We start from the raw sequence: 13,179 nt of genomic DNA on the forward strand, positions 1-13,179 counted from the left end.
AGACTGGGAAACTGACAGCTTAATACTGAGAGTTCCAATTCAGACACAGGTTCTATCTCTACATTTACTTATTCTAAAATTTATCTCTGCATTGTTTTATAGTGTTCATTGCAGAGGTTTTACGTATTTTTCATTAAACTTATTCCAAGTATTTTATTTTTGAAGGTATGGTAAATAACATTTTAAACTTCACCTTCAATTGTTTTCAGTTAATATGTAGAAAAACAACTGACTTCTGTACATTGGACCTATACCCTATGACTGTCACAGTCACTTAGTTCTACCGTACTTTTTCTTCTCTTTAGACTCCTTGGGATTTTTCCATACATAACCTTGTTGCCTGCGAATAAACACAGTTTTACTTCCTCCCTTCCACATGTTCTTTCTTGCACATTCTTTGGAGTTTTGTTTTGCTTCTCTGCACTAGGTAGGACCTCCCATACAATGCAGAATCAAAGTGGTATGTACATACCCTTGCACTTTATCCCTAATCTTGAGAAGAAAGTGTTCACTATTTCACCATTAAATAGAATTTTAACTGTGGAGTGTTTTCATACCATTTTAGAATTAGTTTGCTGAGGCTTTTGTTATTTGTACCCACTGAGATACTTTTGTCATTTTTTTCTTCTTTCTTCTTTTATTTGTACTATTTTATTTTTATTTTTATTTATTTATTTATGTTTTTGAGACAGAGTCTTGTTCTGTTGTCCAGGCTGGCGTGCAGTGGCTTGGCTCACTGCAAACTCTGCCTCCTGGGTTCATGCAATTCTCCCGTCTCTGCCTCCTAAGTAGCTGGGATTACAGGCACACACCACCACGCCCGGCTAATTTTTGTATTTTTAGTCAAGAGGGGGGTTTTGCCATGTTGGCCAGGCTGGTCTCAAACTCCTGACCTCAGGTGATCTGCCTGCCTCAGTCTCCCAAACTGCTGGGATTACAGGCATGAGCCACCGCACCCAGCCTTATTTGTACTATTTTAATATGATGAATTATACCGAGTGATTTTCGGAATGTTAAAACAGCCTTGCAACCCTGGGATAAAGTCCACTTGATCATGATTGTCTTTCTATATTTTGCTAGATTTTATTTGCTAATATTTTTAAAGAATTTTTGTATGCCCACTCATTAATGATATATTGGTGTATAATTGGTCTATAATTTTTGGTCTATAATTTTTTCTTGTAACGTCTGTTAGACTTTGGCATTTCAGTTGTACTGGCCTTTTAAGTACTCCCACCTCCTTTACATTCTAAAGATTTTGTGTAAAATTAGAATATTTCTTCCATTTCTTCCTTAAGTATTTGAAAGGACTCACTAGTGAATCCATTTGGGCCTGGTACTTCATAGGAAGATTTTAAATTAAAAAAAATTTTTTTAAATTTCTAATAGATCAGAGCTATTCAGACTTAGTGGCACAGGGTTAGAATTAAAATTGGGGTGTTGTATGTATTTTTCAATGAACTTATATTTTTCAATGAACTTGTCTGCCTCATCCAGATTGCCCAATTTGTTACCATAAAGTTGTTCATAATATTTCCTTATTTACCTTTTTTACCATAGTAATGTCCTCTCTATCATTTCCAACATTAGAAGTTTGTCTTACTGTACTACAGTTGACCTTTGAATAATATGGGTTTGAACTGCTCAGGTCCACCTACATGCAAGTTTTTTTCAATAAAAGTGACACCATATATGTCTGCCTTTGCTGCCTCCCCTTTCCTTCTACCTAATAACATTTTCTTTGCTCCACCTACCTTATTGTAAGAATACAGTATAAAATACATATAATATACAAAATATGTGATAACTATGTTAACAGTAAGGCTTCTGGTCAACAGTTGACTATCAGTAGTTAAGTTTTGGGAGAGTCAAAAGTTATAAGTAGATTTTCAACTGCTCAGGAGTTTGGTGCCCCTAACCCTACATTGTTCAAGGGTCCACTGTACTTTCTCTTTATTTCTGGTTTAGAGTAGCTAGAGGTTAAGCCACTTTTCACTAAGCTTTTCAAAGTAATTACTTTTAGATTTGATGATTTTTTTCTATTTCTTTTCCTGTTTTCTATTTCATCGATGTATTAGAGAACCAAAACAGAAGGTGAAAAAGAATGTTACTAAGAGAAGCAAAAGTAAGAGGACAAAAAAATGAAACAAAGATAAAATTACCCTCCACATCTGAGTTACTTATTGATGTTGCCTTAACAGATGCTTAGATTACAATAAAATTAATAAAATGATAAAATGCTATGTAGAAAATAACAGAAAGAATGAAAATATCATTAAAACTTTAAGTAGAAATGCTTTCAGCATGATCAGAAATTACAGGTGTGCATACTTTAAAAAGAGCAAGAAGATGCAACTCAAAGAAACTTAGCAATCATCAAGATGAACATTATTTAGCAGCTAAGCACAATATACATCAAACCATTCTTATGAAAAACAGTGTAACTATTTCAACATTTTACGAAATGAGTAACAAGCTCAAACTACAATAGTCTTCAAAATTTCATCACTGACCTTTCTGTTACTGTCTACCAAAATAAGGTTTCTGAAGATAAAAGTTTTTAAAATATTTTATAGAAAAAAACAATATATGTGACCTTGCATCACGGGTAAAGGTACAATATTTCTGTTGCAATATGTACAATGGTCATTTAAAAAGAAAACATATTACTCACTTAAATTTTCAGAAGTTACCATGAATTCCTCAATTTCATCATCAGAATCATCTATTAAGGGCATGAAGGCATATCTATAGCAAAAACAAGGAGTAGTTTTACTAGTATGTTTAAACTTGTTCAATTTTCAGTTTATATCTAAAAGCCATTGTATAAAAAATCTACATTTAAAAAATTTCTTATACTTTAAAATAATGAAAACATAATTATTTTCAAATTAGCTAAAATTATCATTAAGAAATTGTGAAACTGGAGCTCTCAAACCCTGTTTGTAAAAGCATAAGTGGGTAAAATCTTTCTGCAAAGCAATTTTGCAATATTTAATGTTGAGGGAAGGGAACTTTCTGCTGTTTCTTTCTCCATGTCAGGTTTACCTCTCTGCCCACCACTTGTCAGTTTATTCCCTAAAAAAAGAAAAGTTGCTAATCTGATTGGTGAAAATAAAGCCCACTGAATGGGCCACAATTCCTAGGGTGATAAGCTCAAAATACTGCTGATGGAGTGTGAATCAAGACAACCTTTCTGGAGGGTCATTTGGCAATAGCCATTAAAGTAAAAATTCATTTACCTTACATTACACTAACAAAAGTTTGCCAAGATGATGTCCAACAGCATTCTGAAAACATTATTGATAATAGCAAAAATCTATTTTTTAAACAAAATGTCTAATAACCAGGGACTGCTTATATAAATTATATTACATTCATGTTATAAAATGCCATAAAACCATTAAAAGTAATGTGGTAGATCTATACATGCTGATATGGAAAGATAGTTGTTTTTTTTTGTGGTTTTTTTTTTTTTTTTTTTTTGAGACAGGGTCTGGCTCTGTTGCCCAAGCTGGAGTGCAGTAGCAGTGGCATGATCTCAGTTCACTGCAACCTCCACCTCCTGGGCTCAGGCCATCCTCCCACCTCAGCCTCCCAAGTAGCTGGGAGTACAGGCACATACCACCGCACCTGGCTAATTTTTGTATTTTTTTGTAGAAAGAGGGTTTTGCCTTGTTGCCCAGGCTGGTCTCGAATTCCTGGGCTCAAGTCATACACCCACCTTGGCCTCCCAAAGTGCTAGGATTATAGGCGTGACCTTAAACAGGAAGGTACAGAACAGTATGTGTATGTATATGCGTGTGTGTATATATATATATATGTATTATTGTATAATTTTAAAAAGGACAGGAGAAACACACTGATAGAGGTTGAGTAGCCTTTATGCAAAATGCCTGAGACCAGAAGTGTTTTGAGTTTTGGATGTTTTCAGATTTTGGAACATTTGCATTATCCTTACCAGTTGAGCATCCCAAATCTGAAAATCTGAAATTCAAAATGTTCCAATGAGCACTTCCTTTGAGTATCCTGTCCGTGCTCAAAAAGTTTTGGATTTTGTAGCATTCTGGATTGGGATTTGGGATGTTGAATCTGTACATACTTTTTCATTTTTTCCTAAAGGATGGACAAGAACTTAAGTTCTCTCCTTGGGGCAAAGGGATAAAGCAAGGAAGCTGAGGCTTCCTATCACATGCAGTCTCAAGTACAACTTTCTGAACTTGACACTCAAGTCTTTTGTCATTTTGGCCGTACTTCTCCCTTCCAGCTTGATCTCCCTCCAATATGAGTATGTGGTATTAACCAAACTGCATGTCTCACTGGCCTCCAAAGTATCTCATGCCTTTCCCACCATCCCAGAAAATGGACACTCTTTCCCAGTTCAGTCATTCGCCATCCTATTCCTTTCCTCAAGGTGTAATGTAAGCGCTGTCGCTTCAAGAAGTCTTCCTCAACCCTCTTCCATCTTCCCCTGGACTAGTCTATACATCTCTTTTTTCACTGTCTTGCATTTGTTTTGCTTATCTCCCTACTTGACTGTATACTCCTTAAAAGCAACTATTCTCCTGGTTTCTATAAACGTGTTCTTGACACTATAGAAGGTGATCAACAAATCCTTGACGACTTGAAATTGCCCATGTTAGGTACCTCTGATTGTTTGCTGATGGTCTCCACAAAAACATGATTACAATAAGGATAAGCGAAAAAAGGAAGCTCCAAAATGCATCGTCAACCCAGCGTTCCATCCAATCCTAAAATAAGGACAATTCAAGCATGAAACGTTAATTTTCTGATAAGCATATAGGTTTCCCATTCAAATAATGTACAATGACAAGTACTAATGAAATCTTTCCAACCAGTAAGTCTTCCAAATAAACAAGCACATATTTTTTCAAGAAACCTATATTGTTCAAAATGTTTCTAAAGGGTTGTTTAACGTTACAAATATTCCCTGCCATAAAATTTTTGGGTTAACAGAAAGATTTCAAAATCAAAAGATGCAAAACATATACTTAGGATTTCAAATGGCAAATACTAAGGTCAGAAGGCCCAGCCTCTTCTTTTATTAAATTGTCTCTAAGGCAGCAAAAGCTCTGGATTTTCAGAGGGCTTTTTGTGATTATTTATATGGCACTAGAGACTAGCTCCAAATCTCGACAAATCCCCAAAAGAGGACCTTTCATATTCTAAGTGTAAGAATATATCTTCTTCCAACATGAGAACCCATAGAAAACATCACTCGACTCGGGAGGCTGAGGCAGATAATTGCTTGAACCCGGGAGGCGGAGGTTGCAGTGAGCTGAGATCGCACCACTGCGCTCCAGACTGGCTGACGGAGTGAGACTCTTCTCAAAAAAAAAAAGAAAACATCGCTCGAATGCCCATACTGAACACACGATCCTAGAAACATGCCAGTCTTAAGATTTCTAGTCCATCTAGATACAAACCACTCAATTTCACGGTGTGCAGGAAGAAAAGGATTTCCTGTTAGGGTATACAGGAAGAGAATTTATTTTCAAAATATATAAAAAAAACTTGACAAAAGGGCATAATAGGAAAAGGAGATTTCGGAGGAACTTTTTCAGACTCACTTGGAGGAGTTAAAAGTTTTTTTTTTGTTTTTTTTTTTTTGAGATGGAATCTCGCTGTGTCGCCCAGGCTGGGGTGCAGTGGCGCAATCTCAGCTCACTGCAAGCTCCACCTCCTGGGTTCACACCAGTCTCCTGCCTCAGCCTCCCCAGTAGCTGGGACTACAGGCACCCGCTAATTTTTTGTATTTTTAGTAGAGACGGGGTTTCACTGTGTTAGCCAGGATGGTCTCGATCTCCTGACCTCGTGATCCACCTGCCTTGGCCTCCCAGAGTGCTGAGATTACAGGCGTGAGCCACCACACCCAGCCAAAAGTTTTTATAACTCTGTAAAAAATAGTTCAAAGTAAAAACGAAAATCTCCATTAAAATCACCTCTATTTGCAAGCATAAACTAAATTCTTCAAAATTCTACAAAATAGTATAAATAAAAATAACTGTTTAAATAGGAAGGTTATACTTACTGATTGGCATTTTGCAATTCTAAATGTCTTAGTTGTCCACCCCATAAACACTATAGAAGCTGAAACACACACAAAAAGTCACCTTTGAAGGAATACAACAATACTAAGATAATTTACTGTAAGAAAAATTAAATAGCTTACCCAGCACAGCAAAGATCAGAGTATTTTTAAAATGTCTATATAACGAAAATTTCACAGTGTTCTTTCTTAGCCTTAGGGTCTTCATAGTTTGTGCCAAACTAATAAAAATGTGAAAAAAGTTAAGGAAAAACATTCCAGGTAATAATAAGAGGTTACAAAAAAAACCAGAATCTTCTACTATGTTTCCAAAGTCAGTACTGCTAAATACAGTTCCTAAAATTTGAAGCTAATGAAAACACAGAAAATGTTCTCTTGGCCAATACTGTACAATCATTATGCTTTATCACAGATTTTCTTTTACAATTTACCGTTGTCTGAACTAAGAAAACAAACTCCAAGGAAAAAACACGGAAGACCCATGATGCGTTCCACCAATGCCACGCACCCGCAACACGGGATAGAGCAGTGCACGCACTAAAACCCCTCCAAGTGAGACACTCTTTACAGATCACATTGTGACATGCCATTTGGCTTGTGCTTTTCCGGCCCTATTTCTTTCTTATTTTGTTCTTTCTAGTCTATTCTCATTTTATTATTTGAATAACCATAATTAAGAGGTTAGGTCATCTACCAATTCCATTTTATAAATTTTAAAACTAAAATTCATCAGATAAGACAAATCTGGACTTAGTTAAAGGCTTTATTTGAAAGATGACTGCAACGGGGGACGATTATTGCAACAGGAAGAATACTGCGACTATAAGATCTGCAAGAGTCTCAGAGGTCAGGCAGAAAAGGGTTTTTCTTTTATAGAGCACAGCAAACAAGGATAAAAAGCAGTAGGTGTGGGGAGTGAGTGGTGGGACTAGACACACTGATGAGGGAATGTCTTTTCTTGAGGTCTGCAGATTCTCGGGAGGGCTGTGTGTTGGCTCAGGCTGACGGTGAGTCAACGTTTACGGCCTGGAGGAAGAAGAATACTTACAGTTTGGTTCAGTGTTTTGTTCAGATCGATCAGTGGATATAAAGAGTTCATCTAATTATTCGTGATGCAAGGAATGGGAACTCAGAGGGTCTGTGCCCGGCCTTGTCATAGGTAGACAAGCGGGCCTCCAGGAGTCTTACCTAAGTCCAGTGGGGAAGGGGGTTCTCTGAGGTAAGTCTTTTCTCGGAACACAAATAGGGAAGGGGGTTTGGAGGGGGGTGTCTTAATCTTGGCTGTTTTCCAGGAGCACAGGGCTCAGGTGAAGTTCAACATTGCCAAGGATGAAGAAGCAAAAAGAAGACTTTTCCACTGACTCCTCAGCAGTGAAGCAGAATTCAAGCCAGCTCTCTCTGCTCTTAAATGAGAATTCCTTCCTCTGGAGCAGACCAACAAGCTTTGTTTATGAACCAAACACTAAAAATAACAGAGCTGAGCAACAGAATGGATGTGGCAAGTTTTAAAAATGTTAAATATGTCATTAATAAAAGACTTCGTTTTAGTACTAAAGCTACTTTAGTACAAAACTGCTTTTTAATCTTCTAAATGACCATCAAATTACAAAAGATCAATTTCTAAAGCAATACAATACAACCAATTCAGGTTACTATGAGAACTTTAAAAATGCAAATATACTTTATTCCTTAAATACATCAAAACATATACTTTTAACAATTCTTGACTAAAACCAAATTTTTAGGATTAAAAAAAAATCTGGTCTGGTTTAATAATTTAAAAAAAATGTTTTTAAGCTAAGGAATAAAAAGTAAATTTGAAATTGCCTAAGCCTCCACTTACCAAGACACTGTTAAATTTAGGTAAAGTGTAAATCATTCCTGCCATGGAAGGAAAGTAGTCACGAAAACAAATAGCCCTTCTGATCCTGAAGTGAGAGCGCGCTACTGTGGTAGGAAAAGGATATCCACCAGCACAAGCCAGAGTCAAGGAGAGAGAGGGGGAGGCTGGCCAGAAGAACAAGATCAGAATCACTCACCTGCAGCAAAACAGCAAAAAAAAAAAAAAAAAAAAAAAAAAGAAAGAAAGAAAAGAAAAGAGAAACAAAAGAGAAACAAGAAGAAAAAAAGGGGAGGAAGGGCCACAGGAGAAAGGCTAAGGCTATGGCTTTTGAATTTTTCAGCCTACTTTTTTTCCTATGACTTTAGAATTAGATTCTTAGAGGACTGGTTATAGTAAGTTCATCAAAATCAAAGGAAGCAGGGTCATTTTCCAAAGCACTCAATTATATACGTATTTAGTTCTGCTTTTTTTTTCTTGTCATTTATATCATTTAGGAAATCTGCTATCTTTCTGTATAGAAAAAGCAGACATTTCATTTTAGTGATAAAAATTACCAAACAGCAATCTGACAGCAAACTTCACAAATTCAGGCTCATGCAGAAATAGACATTAGACTTCCTTTGTCTCACCATGAAACACTAAAGATCTTTCACATTCTAGATTTGTTTGACTATTTCCTGAAACATTTTCATTATAAATATTCATAATTAAGCAAACTAAGTCTTTCATCTGTTTTCCTTATTTTCCTACCCCAATCTGACTAATCAGATACTGGAATGTGTGAAAGTCAATGCTGTCCATAAAGGTAATAAATTACCCTCACTCAAATCCAGATGGATTAGAGCCATCAGAGCTGCTTTCCTTTGGAATTTTCTGCCAAGCTGCATTACTGAGTGTTTTTCCCAATGAACTACCTTGTGGATGGTTAAGAACAAGAAATCGGCAGGGCACGGTGGCTCACGCCTGTAATCCCAGCACTTTGGGAGGCTGAGGCAGGCAGATCACAAGATAAAGAGATCAAGACCGTCCTGGCCAACACGGTGAAACCCCGTATCTACTAAAAATACAAAAAATTAGCTGGGCGTGGTGGCGCTCGCCTGTAGTCCCAGCTACTCGGGAGGCTGAGGCAGGAGAATCACTTGAACCTGGGAGGTGGAGGTTGCAGTGAGTTGAGATCACGCCACTGCACTCCAACCTGGTGACAGAGCGAGACTCCGTCTTAAAAAAAAAAAAAAGAACAAGAAGTATTTGAAATAAATATCTATAAATTACCAGAAAAGATAGTTTATTTTTTTTAAAAACGCAGTCTGCAGCTTAATTAATTGAATGAAGGACCATACTCCCTAACTTGTTAAAGTTCCAAGCATACATGGTTTTAGAAACAAGACAATTCTAAATTGAATAGATATAATCAGCTCATTTTCTAAACACACAATGACAGAAAATAAGACACTAAGATCTAAAGATAATCTGAGGTCAACAGGCAGGTTCATCTCCACTGTCATTCTGCCTATCCCAATGCAAGGTATGTTTATACCTCCTGCCCATTCTTAAGGCAGGAGAGTCCCCTTAACAAGCAGTCCTGTGGGACCTACAGACTTTGTGGTGAGTACTCTCTCTTATCACTGGAACACTGCTCACATGTAGAACTGAGGAACAGACTTCACATTTTTAGCAAATGAATGTCTTTAATTTTTTTTAACATAGAAAATATGAAAATGACACCAGAGGAAGATATTTATATTACTCTCTGAGAAAATCAGATTTATTTAACTATAATTTTATTCAACAAACTTGGATTCTGAACTAGCAGCTCTGAACAAAGTAGAATATGCTTTTTTAAACAAGTTCAGTCAGAAACAACTCTTTAGATCAGTTATTATTCCCTAAGTAGGCTCCTCAGACTCCTAAGATGTCCACAGATATAATTTGGTAAGTCTTTAACTGCCCTGTCATGCAAAGCTCCTTGTGTCTGTGTTCTGTGAAGAGAGGCTCCACAGCTGTTAGCAGATTTTCCAAGGCATGTCTGATCCTAGTACCCAAACAAGGTTAAGAATCACTGCTTTGACGAGTGAGGATAATGAATTACAAATTTTAGGTTTGTAGCACTCTTCATAGGCTTTTTAAGTTGGAAGCATATTGAGAATTCACAAACAGGGAATTTAAAGAATAGGTAGACCCAGCTTAGAAAACAACCCACAAGTGGCTCAGAAGAGCCTGTGAGGAGTGCTACGTTTGCCAGCACACCTGAAAAATGGGAGACCTTCCTTCTAGGGCATAGTGATGAGATCCAAGCCCTCTGGCCCTTCCTATGAGACACATAGATGAGAAAATGGAAAAAGATACAAGAAAAACAATTTTTTAAAAAAATTAATGTCAAAAAACTAAAAGACATAAGTATCAAAAACAGAGGAAACAAAGAACTTGGCAAAAAATGAAACCTATCGAACAGGAAAGCACTTCAAAGAGGACATAAATATAATAGAAACAGATCCAAAGAATGTTCTGGGATATGCATAACCCTGCATTCCACTCTGGTCAGTCACATTTTCTCTGGAATTCCTCCCATTTCCACAAGTGCCCCCATGAAGAAAAAGCAATGGGATTCCCCAGACTCAACTTGAGTCATCGAATCAGAGAAGACCCTCGAGGATCCAGTACTTACTGCCTCTAAAACTTCTCCTGCAATATGGCTGCAGCCCCTAAACCTTCTCTGAACCTGCTCTGTTCCACCCATTTCTAGCAAGTCTATCACATGGGTTCTTCTTTCCATACCCCCTACCCTACTTCTGACCCTCACCATCTCTTCTTTCGACCACTGCAAAGGCAAAGGAATACTGACTCACCTTCCTGCCTCTAGATTCTCCTTTCCCACGTCATCTTCTTCTGTCACCAGAGTTCTCACTGACACAGGTTTCATCACATTACTCACCTGTGCAGCTTCAATTCCTCTCCAGCCCCTGCCTCTGGAAGGCACTCAGCTCTTGAGCATGCCCTGCCACCCTTCCCTGAACCGCCTGCCAAGGCTCTCCCACGCATGTCCACCCAGAGGCAGGCTTCCCTGGACATTCTGCCACTGTCCCCCTCTGTTTTCCTGCTTCAACTATTTGCTCCCCTCCGTTCCTCCTAGAATGCCTCTTCCCTAATTACCTCCTTATTAATAGTAAACCCCTACTTGTCTTCCCAGTCTCAATTTAAATGTTGCCATCTCTGTGAAGTCTTTCCTGATTTTTATGCCAGCATTAACTTCTCTCTTCCCCTGTTGGCACAGCACCTCTCTAAGATGGCAACTACTACTGCTATATTGATGCCAGTTATGTATCTGTCTCCCCTACAAGGCTGTGAATCCCTTAAATTTAGGGACATCTTTTTCACCCATGCCTCGTCAGTATGGGGCACATACTGAGAATGAGCACTAACTGTTTGCTAAACTACACAGAAAAAATAAAGATATTCCTTGTTTGGGGAGTTGCTACTTTTTCACCTTCAAGTGAACCCTCGTATTAAGGTAACAAAAATGCATAACTGTATTTCTTTCTATTGTTATTACAAATTACATGTAATCTGATTTTCATGATACAACAAACTATTTTGAAGGACACAGTAAAGGATATGAACCACACAAAAATGGAGTCAATAACTGCTAAAATAATGTCATCAAGAACAACAGCTAAATGGTTAGAACCCTGAAAGATAAAAATAAGGGAAGAAACCTGAATGTAACACCTTCATTGCACTATAGCAATTATCATTTGATGAAGAAAAATAATTTAGCTTATCTCATTACTTTACAAAGCCACATAAAAGATTTAATTTCCTAAGAGGATTGTGTTTAAGCACATGGAAATGACCTGTTTTTTGATAGCAACAAGTGCTAATTTATGTGATGATAGCAACATAAAACTGTATTATGTAATGGCAAATAAAAAGCATCGTGTCCCCAACCTCACTAACACCAGCCATTTCAATCTCTCTCCTCCATACCAAACCGACAGCCAGGGCTATTAACGAAACAAACTCCCGATCTTTCCTGACTGTGTTGTGAAGGGACACAGAAAAAGTGAAGGGGGGGGTCCATGTTAGACATTTACTCTGACTAGTCATCTTTAAAAGTCACTATCTAAGATGTTGGCTATGTAAAATTTTTTTTTTTTTTTTGAGATGGAGTTTTGCTCTTGTTGCCCAGGCTGGAGTGCAATGGCGCAATCTCAGCTCACTGCAACCTCTGCCTCCCAGGTTCAAGCCATTCTCCTGCCTCAGCCTCCCAAGTAGCTAGGATTACAGGCGTGTGCCACAAAGCTATGTACAATTTTAAAGGAATACAATATATATGGTGTATTTACATGTGGGATATTTATCTTTTCTATTTCCTTCTGGCAAGTATTTATTATTATTATTATATGAATGCAGAGTTCTTCATGATCATACAAACGTGGAAATAAATATACTCAAAGACTAAAAGAGCATCTAACACAGAATGCAGGTGTATCAAAGACAACAGGGAGAAGAATGAGGCTTTTTAGCATTATTGGATAAATATTTATGATCTGATTTACACAGCTAATCCAAAGACATTTTAGGTAAAATGACAAAGGTCTTTGGATTAGGTAAGATATAATAAGCTTCTTAATCACTCAATCCTCAACCATTTATTCAAAAAACTGAAGCAACCATTAGTGGTAGCTCATATCTGTAATCCCAATACTTTGGGAGGCTGAGGTAAGAGGATCACTTGAGGCCAGCCAGGAACTCAAGACCAGCTTGGGCAACATAGTGAGACCCTGTCTCTACAAAAAATACAAAAATTAGTCTGGTGTGGTGGCCTGCACCTGTAGTCCCAGCTACTCGGGAGGCTGAGGTGGGAGGACTGCTTAAGCCTAGGAGATGGAGGCTGCAGTGAGCCATGATCATGCCACTGCGCTACTGCACCACTGCACCCCAGCCTAGGCAACAGAGCAAGACCCTGTCTCCAAAACCAACCAACCAACCAACCAACCAACCAACCAACCAACCAACCAACCAACCAATGAGACAACCAAACAAAAAACCGCACAAAATAAAAGTAAAAAAACTGAAGCTAGAAATCTAGGGGTCTTTGCAGACATAAATACTGATACTTCTCCAGAGAATAAAGTGCTGCTGCCCACATCCAGAGTCACCTTCCCCTTGAACATCACTTCCTCTAGGCTTTTCCAATGGTGGGGTCTACTGAATCCTCAAAATAGCTAGTCCCCAAGAGTCAGAGAAAATGAATAAACAAATGAGA

General features: G+C 37.8%; 1 protein-coding gene across 3 annotated transcripts in view; it reads right to left on the reverse strand.

Moving 5' to 3' along the window:
• The window catches only part of TMEM87B (transmembrane protein 87B), a 61,382-nt gene that overhangs the window by 14,117 nt on the left and 34,086 nt on the right, over window positions 1–13,179 (reverse strand). For 2 of the 3 annotated variants that reach the window (XM_055107416.2, XM_055107417.2), the window contains exons 11-15: window positions 11,526–11,599; window positions 6,194–6,300; window positions 6,053–6,111; window positions 4,648–4,751; window positions 2,675–2,748 (exon numbers count right to left, since the gene is read on the reverse strand). In XM_055107416.2, coding sequence (XP_054963391.1) covers window positions 2,675–2,748; window positions 4,648–4,751; window positions 6,053–6,111; window positions 6,194–6,300; window positions 11,526–11,599 — 418 coding nt within the window. Of the gene's footprint in view, window positions 1–2,674; window positions 2,749–4,647; window positions 4,752–6,052; window positions 6,112–6,193; window positions 6,301–8,035; window positions 8,110–11,525; window positions 11,600–13,179 lie in introns of all 3 variants that reach the window. The other variant, XM_055107415.2, reaches the window with a different exon arrangement.

This window comes from Pan paniscus, chromosome 12 (genome assembly GCF_029289425.2).
Source record: "Pan paniscus chromosome 12, NHGRI_mPanPan1-v2.0_pri, whole genome shotgun sequence".
NCBI classification, from domain to species: domain Eukaryota; kingdom Metazoa; phylum Chordata; class Mammalia; order Primates; family Hominidae; genus Pan; species Pan paniscus.